Here is a 14452-nt window from a genome sequence, read left to right on the forward strand (position 1 = left end):
ACCAGCCTAGCTAATGGGGAAGTCATCCCTGCAGGAACTACTCAATGGATGCTTCCACATCCTGAGAAGTTTCATAAGAGAGCCCTTTGAGCAGTGCACCAATGCATTACCCAGATTTTATGCCAAGCCAGTTACCTAGTTTTCTTCTCTAAGGACATGGGTGGAGTTCCCCTCATTCTGTCATTTCACATTAAAATAAAGCTGCTCCTGACTCCTGGGCTCCAGTAGCTCATATGGCATTTCTGTGCAAATTAGAAAAAGACTTCTTATTTTTAAGAAGAAGGGGGAAAGCCATTAAAGTATTATATTGTTGCACCATCTAAATAACTATCCCCACTGAGCCTGGGGAAAGTGCCAAGTCAGGTGGGCATCCTTTCCAACCTCACTTGGGGGCCACAATCGTGGCCTGCATGGCATAGTGGTGGGACAGTAACAGTAATCCATGGCATTTGGCTTAAAGCCATCCTAAGCATAGTTCCATAAACCAAATTTCATCCTAAGTCTGTGGCCAGAATGGTCAAGTCTCAGTAGGACTCAGGCAAAGCCTCTAAAAGCAATGGGAGACCAGAGTCATGGCCTCGAGCCAGAACTCTCATGTTGTCCCCTGGAAGGCCCCCCAAAAGTCTGGGAAGCTCCACCACATGCTCCTGTGTGTGTTAGTGTATGTCTACAACATGAATAACACCCCGTGCAGGGCACAATCTGACCAGCTGCACCGAGCAGCCACACCCAGCTCACTGAGTCCCCTCGCTGACGGAAAGCCCGCACTTACACATAATAAAGCCTCCATCCATTCCCTTCTCTGCAGGGATGACATGCCAGGCTCGGAGCTCCTACATCACGAGTGAGATCCTGTGGGGTTACCGGTTCACACCTGTCCTGACGCTGGAAGACGGGTTCTATGAGGTCGACTACAACAGTTTCCACGAGACCTATGAGACCAGCACCCCATCTCTCAGTGCCAAAGAGCTGGCTGAGCTAGCCAGTAGGGCGGAGCTGCCCCTGAGTTGGTCTGTGTCCAGCAAACTCAACCAACATGCAGAACTGGAGACCGAAGAAGAAGAAAAGAACCTCGAGGAACAAACAGAAAGGAATGGTGATGTGGCAAACCTAGAGAACGAATCCAAAGTTTAGTTTCCTAGCTGGGTAGCTCCTTCTCCTCTCCCCTCACACAACCTTTTCTTGTCTCTCATTCTCTTTCTTTTTTGTCTCTCTTACTTGGTTGTTTATTTATTTATATTTAATTTTGACATTACCAGAAAACAAATCTTCAAGGTGTAAAATATCTACCTGCCCTCTCTCAGTTACTCAGATTGACAAGGTAGACACGGATTTGGTTAAGGTGCAACGTGCCCTCATTTGTGGCCCAAGCTTGCTCTCTTCCCTAAATACCACACATCCATCTCCTAGGGATTTAAGCTACTTACCTGCATGTCTTGTACAATACCAGATCACTCAAAGAGTGTGTCAAAGATTTTACCTGGGACATGACAAGTTAGGTCTCTGGTGCCTATTTATTCGTGCAGTGAGACATAGCATATAACCCTCAATTTTATAGATTCAAATAAATTTCATCTACAGGGTGAGGTGCTTGCCCCATACAGCATTGCAGTTATAGGACCCAGGTCAGGTAAAGACAAAACACTGTACATATATATGCCTTATGTAATTACTTTCTTTTTGCAGTTACTAATAAAACCCAGCATGTACAAAAGTACTATAGAACAGAACTTCTAAATAATGTACATAAATGTATAATTAATGTAGGTTTAGATATATAACTTTAGAAATAAGATGCAAAAAAAAAAAAAGATTCCCACTGTACAGTAGGCATTTCTGTTCTGATGTCTTTGCTTTCTTAATTTCTTTGGTCCCATTGACCACTGGCCCTTAGTGCATGGCCTTTGTTCCATGTCCCAGACTGGTAGTGTTTGGGCACCCCACTGTTACCTTGCTGATCTTTTCATTGAATCTAATAAGCCATAGGTCTGGGGGAAGTTAGGAGGTCTAGTACATGGCAAAACCCACCACCAATATGCTGATATACTATGAAATGTTTACAAAACTGAGGTCTCTTTTATTAGTAACAGGAGCCTCCCTGACTAGCCTGGGGGAATATTCCAGGGGAAGGACACTATCTGGCATGTCACCAATGATGTGTTTATGCTTTTCACATGAGCTGTCACCCTTTGTAGTACAAGAGTTTGGGAAACTCTTCTTCTACAAAACCATGGATTCTCCAGCTGTTCCACTCTGTAATCGTAAGAAACTACAGACTTAAAAAATGAGACATGGTAATTTAGCAGAAGATGGTTTCAGTCCAAAGCCATGACATTCATGAAGGCACGTAGTAGGGGACATATATTGTAATCATTCACCTAACACACTTTGACTCCATCTGGCTCTCTTCCTGTCCCCACCAGCTTATCCATCAGCATTTCTTGCATTTGTATTTATTATTATTTGTATTCTTTTATTATTATGAAATGACGAGAGTTCAATAGTCAGAGATTAGATCAACAATCTAGGTGACTACGAAATCTTTCTAGAGAGTGCCACAGGTGGGAAATCAAATCCAAAGTGTCTCCCAATCAGAAGAAAACAAGCAAAAAACTGCAGCCTTAATTCATTTTAATCTGCAAAGATAAATGGACAGAGATTAAGAGAAAGAGAAGGAAAGCATTTTGTACTAAAACTCTAAATTCAAGATGAAAAAAATTCAAATAAAAAGATAAATGGAAGAGAATGTCAGACAAAATCTCAAGGGCAGGTGGAAATTTTGCACTGTAACAGATCTTTCACATTAATTTCACAATTTTAAACTATTTGTTCCCTAGAACAGTCGCCCATCGTAAATATTCATTGACCGAACTCAAGTTGCTTTTCAGCTCCTATGGCTGTGCTCAGTTTGAGGCTTTGTGCCATGGAGGTCAAAGAACTCAAACTAGCTATCACCCACTCCCTGTTGCCCTTGACTTCCCTGACCAGATTGCGCAGGCCTTCACTGTAGTTTGGGGACCTTGTCTACTAAAAAGCATGTCCCAGAGATAAGGAATGTGGCCCTCAGTTTAACACGGGGGTCTCTCTTCTCCCATTTCTGAGACATAGCATCAGGACACCTGCTTCTTGGCACTTGGACTTAACTGGAAACAGAACTGTTGGCCGTAGCCCTTTCCTGTTTGCCAACATTTCACATTTTGCATTGAAAATCTGTTGAATCATTTATTCATTCCACACAATCCAAGGGAGGAGGAGGTTGTAGTCGAGGAGAAGGAGGGAGCCCCATACACTTCCTGCCAGGCTGTGGGGAGGCACTGTGGCCTTACCTCGCTGTAGCCTTATGAAAGGCGCCCTTGACTTGGGGGCGCTAACCCTGCAGCATCCCCAGGGTTGCAGGGCAAGGCATGGTAGCACAAAGAAAGATGAAGCATGGGCTGCAAAAAGTCTGCTAATTTATCTCTTGATGACTCAGTGGGCCTTTTTTAATCCATTACTAAGGCTCAAAGGACAACACACATCCTGTTGTCTGGTTGGAAGAGCAGTTCAGGGCCCTCTAGCACAACTGAACAAAGAGCCTTGACAACCCTTTGGTCACGCACACGTGTTAGGTCTCTGTCTGTGCCAGGGCACCCAGGGCTGAGGTCTCCCCCTATTTCTCATTGTCTTTGGTGTCAATGTAGTTGGAGACAGAACATGAACCAAATCTCGTTTTTGTAATGTGAGCCTCTGAATCTTTAAACAAGGATGCTCCAGAAGAACCTTTTACTAGAATGTCCCTATTAAACATGTCTATTTTTCTACAATTATTGATAACACAGTTTAACAGTGTATTTTGTGTCAACTGTTAAAATTTGGAATTGAAAGAAGCTCATTAAGACTGAATTTTCTAAGCAGCAAGAATTGAATGGTGTTTTTCATTAAGACTGTACAACAAAGATGAGCCCACAATTTCTACTCATTCTATTCCATCATATCTAGTCCCCATTCACACAGTCACTTTGTTAGGAAATCAAGTGCTATGAAAATAAATAAGCCTATTTTAATGTAACAATACCCATAACTAATGAGGATCACCTTCAACTTGATATTTTGGTCTGTTAGTTTGGTGTGTTTGAGTCACCTTCCATAAAAGCATGGTGGGATCTGATAGCCAGATAAGAATTTTGAACCAAAGGGTTATGGTTTGCCACAGTTGACCCCAATCTGGAGAAAAGGGCAGACTCAGCTGGAAGCATGACCTCCCCAAGGGCTGCTGAGACCCTCAGATTCTCACTTCCACTCACCCCAATATGCTTTCCAACTGGAAAACCTATTTGTTTATAAGTCAACTTCATGTAACTAATAAAACGGTATATGTTTTTGGCTGTCCCCTGGGCAAATGATACTCTTTTGAATTAATGTATTTGTAATCACTGTAATGCCAGGTCATTGCTTATCCATTCCCTCATAACATGGCATTCCAGCCTATTGACCCAACAGATAGCCACTCCATGTCCATGAGAAGGAACTCCCTCTTCCCCCACTCCCTTCCTCTGTCTGTCTCTCTCTTTTGTGCTATCCCTAGTTCCCCAGTGCCAGGTCCATTGACTTAGTTCAGTATCTGTGTTCCCTAACAAAAATCCAGCTATTGTCTCTAAAAATGTCAACAAATTTCTTAAGCACAATTTTCTCTTGCAGGTTTAACCAAATTAGGGCTCTGAAATGTCTATTTCTCATTGTACTCGGATTAAAAAATTATTTATGACTTCATTCAAAAGCCTAAATTTTGAAGTCTCCAGAGCAACATCCTTATGCTTTCCCTCCCTACATTTTCTTACATTTCAGGCTTCTTACTTTTTCCCCTTTGCTTTTTAATTTAGATTTAAGCCAATATCTTTGGGATGTTCAGAAACTGTTTAGAAAGGTGGAAGCTGGTGGAGAGAGAAATTATAAAAACGCCATTAGAAAACTACTTGAACTCACCCAAAGAATGTGAAATCATTTGATTAGCTGAGTAATTCAAGATAAAAAGAATCAAAATATTCATAGTCATTTCCAAGATAGTTTGCCAATAGTCTGACTAGTTTTCAGTCTTTCTTTCCTTGACTTGGGCAATACTCTACGTGACTCAGAAAAGTCAAAAGGGTAGTTGGAAATTAAACACCCTGCATAAATGGGAAACAGTATCTTCTATGATTTCCTTTCAATGGATGGCTATAAAGTTGAAAAATATAGTCAGTATATACATAATAGAAGATTCATTGATATTGTGTTACAATATAGTAAAATCATATTATCTTGTTTCTAGACTTTATGGTCAACCTATTTAAGAAAATGTAATCCTTTCATTTAAAATGGAGTAAAACACAACTCTTCCTAATATTTCTGCCCTTAATGTCTTGGAGAATTTCCGATGCAGTGTCATCTAGAAGTCAAAAGCTCTGTAAGGCTGTGAAGAGATTTTGACAAAGCACAATATCAGTACATAATATATTAACAAAACAATATTACTAAGTTGTCTACATTGTGCTATATTTGGGAACATTCAGAGCACTTGCATAAATTATGTCATTTAATTCTAATCCACCATGAGAGCTTGAGTGTTATAATATAAAAAGAAAACTAGGGTTTGGGCAAACTGAGTAACTTCCCCAAGGTTACAAGTCTAGTAATAATAGATCCCAGTCTCAAATCCAGGGGCCAAGTCTTAAGCCATGGTCTCTATTTACTACAGAAAGTGTCGGCAAACCAAATCTACTCACAGACTCCAGCCCGCTGCCTGTTTTTGCACCACTTGTGAGCAAAGAATGACTTTTACACTTTTAAGAAGTTGGGGGAAAAAAGACAAAAGAATATTTTCTGACATGTGAGAATTTTATGAAATTCCAATTCCAGTGTCCATAAATAAAATTTTATTGGAATACAGCCACACCCATTCATTTGTGTATTGCCTATGACTGCTTTCACACTACACTAACAGAGTTCAGTATTTAGGACAGAGACCATATGGCCAGAAGACTGAAATATTACTATCTGACCCTTTACAGGAAAAGTTTGCAGACCCCTATACAGTACTATTAAGTACTGTTCATGTATTAAGTACTACTAATTATTAAATGTTATACTGTGCTACTAAGAGATTCCTGGACAACTTAGAATGACGACATTCTTTTCCAATATAAATGCATTGCAGTCACTCATAGATCTGTTTCCAAGAAAAAATGACACAGTCATACAGTCAGGTGTCAAAGGAAGAGTCCTCCCTTTCTGTAACCATTCCCCCAAAGTGCTAAATAAATAACCAGCCAAGATTGAGCAGCCAACTCAGAAAGTGATAAGGTAAAACAACTCCTTAATGAACAAAAAAGAAATGTGAATCTCCAGTCCAGTGACTGAAACATTGCATCGCTGGAACCTATAGGTGTTTAAATATGTAGATAGTTGGGACACATGTCTCTGACCAACAGCGTGAACTGGACTTGCAGTGGTTGCCACATATCAATCCGGCTTGCCCTCCCTAACTTGTCTTCTCTCTTATGCCCCCTTGGACTATGGAGCTGTACTTGGGTCTTCCTGCTAGTTCTCTCTAGCCTGCAATTGATCAACATGATAAAGATGAACCGATTGCTCATGTCTAGCTGTCCTAGTTCTGGCTCTCTCCAGCAACTTGGCCAAAAGTTTAACATGAGAATTAAGAACTAGATGCTTCTCTTGGGAAACCAAGAGGTTCTTTGAAAAGAGCTCAGGGAGAAACAGAGTAGTAAAGGGTTGCCAGATTGTTTGTCACTTTCTGAATCTTAAGCATGAGATAAAGATCGGTAATTACAGAAATATTGAATCCAAGAAATCCAGACAATGGAGTTTTGAGACATTCTTTAGTATCACTAAGCTGAACTCACTTGTGTTCTAAGAAAGCATTTCCAATGCCAGACATAAGTCAGACAAGTGAGGTTCTTTATCTCTTTATCTCCAATTTTTTCTATTGGAAAAAATATATATCAGGTTCTCTTATGAGTGCTTTCCTGGAAATTAGGTGGGGGAAAAATTTTTTCACAAATCATTGTGATATCCTGCTGAAATATAAATGATGGAAACTGAGATAAATTTGGTCCTGTGTCTAAATCTAAACAGTTATAATATCTGCAACTTTAGATGATGCAAAAAGCTCATGACCCTGCAACTGCATGGAACAGCATAATAGCTAAGTGAGAAAAAAAGAAATCTCAAAGTTCTATACCATAAAACTTAAATAAATGTAAAAGGAGTCAAACTTTTACTTGGCCTCATTGCCTTGGTAAAAGAAAGCTTGATGCATCCACCTAATTCAAATAGGAGAGTCCTAAGAAGGAAACAAGGGCAAAATATTTTGAGACATGCAAAAATAGCTCATTGAGATGGTCAGCATGATTAAGTGATGGAGATTTATCACCAATGAAAATGGCTTTTATAAAGTTAATTTTAGATATTACCCCCTAGTCGTGAATCCTAATGTGCTCTGTGGTCAGCCAGAGAATTGTGACCACATAGGCAATAGATCTTGATTTCAGAGAATGAAAAGCTTCTACAATCAAAGGGTAATTGATCACTTCAAGATTAAGACTCTGCACCCATTGTATTAACATTGATCATAAATACTGTGATATAAACCAGCCAATCTTTATAAGAATATGAAGGGCTGTTTTTCTCAGGCAATGTAAATATCCACTACTAACGGGCACTAGTGAAATAAACATGTAATGCATCATTATTTCTAAAATTCCTATAGAAATCATAAAATATTCATCCAAAGGAGCAAGAAGTCCTAGGAGCCCAATCTCAGATCTCTTTGGCTACTAAAACCCAGCCCAGGCTGAATGCCTTATGGAGTATGTCAATGTTGGGTCATCAGCACTAAACACAGCTACAGAACTGGATTGACTAGAGCACAGAGAGGTGAGCTTCCATCCGCTGTGCATGATCAGAACCTCTGGCTCCATGGCCACTATTCTTAGAGAAGGAGATGGAACACTGTTCTCAGATCCAGTTGGTGCCATTCTGGCATCATCTCTCAGCATTATTGCAAATGGGAGTGGGTGTGAGCAACCCTCCCTTGGTTTAGTTTGGCCATGCCAACCTGCTGCAGGCTTTCTGGGTGAGCCTCTCCCTCCAGGTCTGGTTCCTGCTCATATAGACAATGACACCCTCCCCCAGAAGACAAAGGGACTCTGTGTCTTTTGAGCTTATCTTGGCTAGCATTCTTGACCCTACAGAACACATATCTGGATCAGGGGTGACAACTCTCCCAAGGAGAACTGAAGTAAGACTTTCTGAATCCCCTGTGCACAGGGGTGCCCCTCCCATACATAAATCAAAACCAAACAATACTACTGTGTAAATGGAGTAAGTGTAAGGAAGTCCAAAGAAAGTTCTCATTTTCCCATGGTGATTACCTGGATGATTTTTTTTCCCTTTACATATCTAGTTCTTCAACCTCTGGAAATCCTCACTTTTTAATATCATGATGCTGTGAGCACAAACTCAATTGGCTTATCAGGCAATCCCAACCATCAGCCTAGATGGTCTGACCCTGTTCCTTTTTTTAAGTAAGGGGGTCTAATCTGTTCAAACCTACCCCTGGACCAATCCATATGTTGCCATGGCCAAGAAATTTCACATACCCTCTCTTTCCTCTAACAGGAACCAACAAACAAGGACATCATTGTCAAGAGTCTCCTCTTTATTTGCAAGGAACTCCCCTGGATTGCAACACTTGGAGACACAACTTATGTTGTCCCCAGGTGCCCACAGGGTTATCATGTTACCACAGGTCATCATCCAAGCATTCTACCCAGCTCCTCTTTCTGAATCCCTCCCTTGGCTCACCACCAAAAGTCATCTTTCCAGGCACCTTCCTCTGAGTTTCCGCTCCATTCTTGAGTGGCCGCCAAGAACCCATTTTGAGGCTAGTCCCATCTCTCACCACCTAATTGTCCACCACCAATTTTAATTGAGCACATAATATGTTCACCGTCTGACTACCTGAGACCAAAAAGGTAGAATTTTTCATTTCTGCCCCCATATACACCTTGAGAGCTCCTGAGTAATGGCTGGGCATTATGACATCAGCCCATTATTGAGCAGAGTGTAAAGTGAGGTCTTGTGCCAAAGGGACAGCTGGACTTTTCCAGGGGAATCTTCTTGTCCCTTTCAACATGCAATTAGGCTATCCAGCTTGCCAAAGATGATCCTGAATATCCTTATTCAGCCCAGTGGATCAGCTTCTAAAATGAGAGTTATACAGGAACAACAGTGAACTCCCACACGTGTACAGGATTCTGAAATGATGACCTAAATATATGCCTATGTTGGCAAAGTGGCCTTTGCTCCCCCACTGTCTGTACAGACTGTGCTCTGGGGAAAAACCAAGCACCCATGTGGTGCCTGGTTACCCAGGCCTGCATGGCTGCTGCCATGGCAACCTGCAGCCTATCAGCATAGACCTTTCCATGGAGTCTCTGAGGAGAACTGGCAAAGGCCCCAAGAGCTGGAGTTCCCAAAGGCTGGTCCACCTGCAGACAGCCTTCAGGGAATCCTAGGAGATATGGGGCAATGCCCAGGCAAACAGGTACTCATTCAGTGGCCAGGTGTAGGATATTACTATCCCTTCTTCCTAGGATAGTATGCACGTGGTGGCCAAACTGCTCCTAAAAAAGCTGTTCTTTAAGCCATCATTCCCATCCCACATACACACCCACACCCAAATCACATTTGCCTTTAAAAGAGAGAGAGAGATTCCAAAACTAAATTCACATTATCTGGTGTAACAGATATCTGAAGGGCTGCCATTTTATTAATCATTAAATAAGCTCTGCCTAAACACTGTTTCAATAATAAGCCCACGTATAAAGAAAAGCAATTTAAAATTGTCACTTAGAAATTCTTTCAGAAAAAAAAAAGAAAGAAAGAAGTTCTTTTTAGATAACCTGATTTCAAATGTTCATTTTTGCCCCCAGGATGCAAAGTCTCTAGAATACTATTTTTCCATGAACTTGTCGTTTTCCATCTGGCTTTGAACCTGAGAACAGACTCCTTTAAATTGGCATGAAAGATTAAGTAGGATTTAGCACTGAAACTTTCAGAGTTAAATTCAGTCTGGACCTATGAACCCAGCTAGGAGTAAACTCTGCTAATCAGGAACAACTCTGCATCAATCCCCCTCGATGCTAACCTCAGGGAAATTTTGGACGTGGAGATCTTGCTCAAGATGATGGCTTGCTTTTGGAGAGAGGATGCTAGTGTTCAAATCTCTGAGTCATGCCAACAGTGTGCGAATCATGCCAGATCAGCTTACCTGGTCTACAGCTTGCCCAGTCAGCTGGCCGTGTCGATAGGGGGCATTAGTGAATAAATGAGAACTTTCCATGACCTGAACAACCACACTGCAAGACTTTTCTTCCATCTTATTTTCCAGTCTGTTACAACAGAAATCAACAAAACGTGTGGTTTGTTATTCCATGGTTCCCCTCTACTTGTACCTTCCATATTTTTTTTCCTTTTCCAAAAGAAAGTAGGCTCCTCTGAATGTTGCATGATATGGTGGTAGTGTTTCCAGTCCTTTGTAACTAACACTTTAACAAATGCAACAACCCTCTCTCCCCATATACACACACATATACATACACACAAGTATACATGCAGTCACACACACACACACACACACACACACACACACACTTACCTCCCCAATCAGTTATGAGCTAGTCCATGTAAGTGAATTTCCAGAAAACCAGTCTTTTTTTTTTTTATTTAATTTTTTATTTATTTGACAGAGAGAGACACAGCCAGAGAGGGAACACAAGCAGGGGGAGTGGGAGAGGGAGAAGCAGGTCCCCCGCCGAGCAGGGAGCCCGATGCGGGGCTCGATCCCAGGACCCTGGGATCATGACCTGAGCCGAAGGCAGACGCCCAACAACTGAGCCACCCAGGCGCCCCCAGAAAACCAGTCTGAAGAATAACAATAATTCCCTCCCTCAACCATCACGGTGGTATTCTTTCTAAAATGTAACTTAGGCTTCCCTGGACTCACAGGCAATGGGTCATAAAGCAAACTTTTCTTTTTTCATTATTTTGTAGGAAACTCAGATTCAGTCTCAGAACAGGATTCTGATCCTGTTCCATCCCCAGATGAGTTATATGGTCTTGGATAAATCATTGGACTTCTCAAAAATAGTTTTCTCGTCTTTTTTTTAACTAATAACCTTTATTTTTTTTAGCACAGTTTTAGGTTCATAGCAAAATTGAATGAAAAGTACAGAGAGTTCTCATACATCTCCCTGACCCCACACATTCACAGCCTCCCCAATCAATTATCAACATTCTGAACCAGAGTTGTACACTTGTTACAATTGGTGAACCTACATTGACTCATCATTATCACCCAAAGTCTATAGTTTACATTAGGTTTCACTCTTGGTATTGTACATTCTACGAGTTTTGACACATATATAATGTATAATGACACATATCCACCAATATAGTATCATGCAAAATAGTTTCACTGACCTAAAAATTCTGTGCTCTGCCTATTTATCTCTCCCTTCCTCCAACCCTTGACAACTACTGATCTTTTTACCGTCTTTAGAGTTTTGCCTTTTCCACAATGTCACAAACTTGGAATCATACAGCATATAGTCTTTTAGATTAGCTTCTTTCACTTAGTAGTATGCATTTAAGAGTACTCCATGCCTTTTCATAGCTTGATAGCTCATTTTTTAGGGCTGAATAATATTTTATTGTCTGGATGTACCATGGTTTATATATTCATTTACGTACTGTTGGTTGCTTCTAAGTTTTGGCAATGATGAATAAAGCTGCTATAAACATTTGTGTGCAGGTTTTGTTAGACATAAAGTTTTCCATTCATTTGGGTAAATACCAAGGAGCATAATTGTTGGATCATATGATAAAACTATGTTTAGAGTTGTAAGAAACTGCCAAACTGTCTTCCAAAGTGGCTATACCATCTTGCATTCCCACCAACAATGAATGAGTATTCCTGTTGCCTCACATCCTTGCCAGCATTTGGTGCTATCGGTGTTTTGGATTTTGGCCACTCTAATAGGTGTGCACTGGTATCTCATTGTTGTTTTCATTTGCATTTCCCTGGTGACATGATATGGAGCATCTCTCATACACTTATTAACCATCTGCACATCTTCTTAGGTGAGGTGCTTGTTTGGGTCTTTGTCCATTTTTGATCAGGCTGTTTGCTTTCTTATTGTTGAGTTTAAGAGTTCTTTGAATATTTTGGATAACCGTCCTTTATCGGATCCTTCTTTTGCAAATATTTTCTCCCAATCTGTAGTTTGTCTTCTCATTCTGTTGACAGTATCTTTCGTAGAGCAAAAATGTTTAATTTTAAAGAACACCAGCTTATTAATTCTTCCCTTCATGGATTGATCATGCCTTTGGTGTTGTATTTTTATTTTTTTTTAAGATTTTATTTATTTGAGAGAGAGAATGAGAGAGAGAGAGAGAGCACATGAGAGGGGGGAGGGTCAGAGGGAGAAGCAGACTCCATGCCGAGCAGGGAGCCCAATGTGGGACTCGATCCAGGGACTCCAGGATCATGATCTGAGCTGAAGGCAGTCGCTTAACCAACTGAGCCACCCAGGTGCCCTGGTGTTGTATTTTTAAATTCATTGCCATACCCAAGATCACCTAGGTTTTCTCATATATTATCTTATAGGAGTTTTATAGTTTTGCATTTTTACATCCAAATCATTTTGAGTTAATTTTTGTGAAGCGTTTAAGGTCTGTGTCCAGATTTGTGGAGGCGGGGGGCGGGGGGGGCGGTGAATGTATATAGTTTTTCTAGAACCACCTGTTGAAAAGACTATATTTGCTTCTCTGTATTGCCTTTGCACCTTTGCCAAAGATCAGTTGACTACACTTATAGGATTCTATTTCTGGGCCTTCTGTTCCATTGATCTACTTGTTTATTCTTTCACCAATATCACACTGTCTTGATCACTCTAGCTTTATAGTAAGCCTTGAGGTTGGATAATGCTAGTCCTCTGATTTTGTTCTTCTTCTTCAATATTGTGTTGGCTACTCTGGGTCTTTTGCCTCTTCATATAAACTTTAACAACAGTTTGTTGATAGCCACAAATTAACTTTCTGGGATTTTGATTGGAAATGCATTGAATCTGTAGATCAATTTGGAAAGAACTTGACAATACAAAGTCTTGACAATATTGAGTCTTCCTATCCAGGAACATGGAATATCTCTCGATTTAGTTAGTTCATTTGTTATATTTCATCAGAGTTTTGTAATTTTCCTCATATAAATCTTATACATATTTTGTTAGATTTATACCTAAGTATTTTATTTGGGGGAATGCTAATGTAAATGGTATTGTGTTTGTAATTTCTGATTCCACTTGTTCATTGATGATATATAGGAAAGTGACTGACTTTTTGTATATTAACTTTGTATCCTGCAACCTTGTTATGATGTTTTTTGTTATTCTTTCAGATTTTTTACATGGACATTCTTGTCATCTTCAAACAAAGATAATTTTATTTCTTCCTTCCCAATCCTTCCAAGTACTGCTTTCACTGCATCCCACAAATTTTGATAAATTGCATTTTTATTTTCATTTGGTTCAAAAAAATTTTTAATTATCTTAAGATTTCTTCTTTGACCTGTTATTTGGAAGTGTGTTGTTGAATCTTTGAATATTTTGAGATTTTTCCAACTATCTTTTTGTTGGATTTCTAATTTAATTCCACTGTAGACTAGAGAAGACATTATATGATTTCTATTATTTCAAGTTTGTTAAGGTGTGTTTTATGGCCCAGAATGTGGTTTATCTTGGTGAATATTCCATGTGAGTTTCAGAAAATATCTGGTGTTAGTTTCCTTGTCATTTTCAACAAGCATTTAAATCCCCCAGTGTCTGCTTCTATGATTCCAATAGCAGTTCCAGTCTATACCACCCCTAAACTAGATAGCTCCAGATGGTTTAGCTTTAAGTCTTAGTTGTTTTTAATAGTTTCACTAATTCCTATGCTGGCAGCAATGAAATTTTACCACCATCCATACACTTGTCTCCAGGATCTCCTCACCAAACACATCCTTCTCTCCTCTACCACCACTAAACCCCATAGCAAATAGACAAGTTATGAGTTAGGTGCTGTCTAGAAAAATGAAGTGTTACTAGACAAGCACTATAGTCTCCTCTATAGTAGATAAAAGCCCCCAGAAAGGTTCACATCTTGGATAGAAAATAAGTGCATGACTACATCTTGCTGGCTCATCCATGAATAGTTCAATCAGCTCCAGCAGGTTATTGGCAAATTGCTTTTAACCTGAATCCACCTTTACCTTCCCTGAAGTATGTATCTAGAACCCCAGGACAAAAAAAAAAATTAATACTAAATCAAGTAGAACATAATTAGGGAGGCAAAGAGCTTAAACCATAACATTTTA

General features: G+C 40.1%; 1 protein-coding gene across 1 annotated transcript in view; it reads left to right on the forward strand.

Annotated features, from left to right (window-relative positions):
• Window positions 1-1160, forward strand: part of KCNJ6 (potassium inwardly rectifying channel subfamily J member 6) — a 68435-nt gene extending 67275 nt beyond the window's left edge. The window contains exon 3 of the mRNA XM_045863560.2: window positions 809-1160. Within this exon, the coding sequence (XP_045719516.2) occupies window positions 809-1134 (326 nt within the window). The 3' untranslated portion in view covers window positions 1135-1160. The remainder of the gene's footprint in view (window positions 1-808) is intronic.
• Window positions 1161-14452: the final 13292 nt, after the last annotated feature.

Source organism: Mirounga angustirostris, unplaced genomic scaffold, assembly GCF_029215605.1.
Source record: "Mirounga angustirostris isolate CCGP_5_RB_7025 unplaced genomic scaffold, mMirAng1.0.hap1 SCAF_1, whole genome shotgun sequence".
NCBI lineage: Eukaryota > Metazoa > Chordata > Mammalia > Carnivora > Phocidae > Mirounga > Mirounga angustirostris.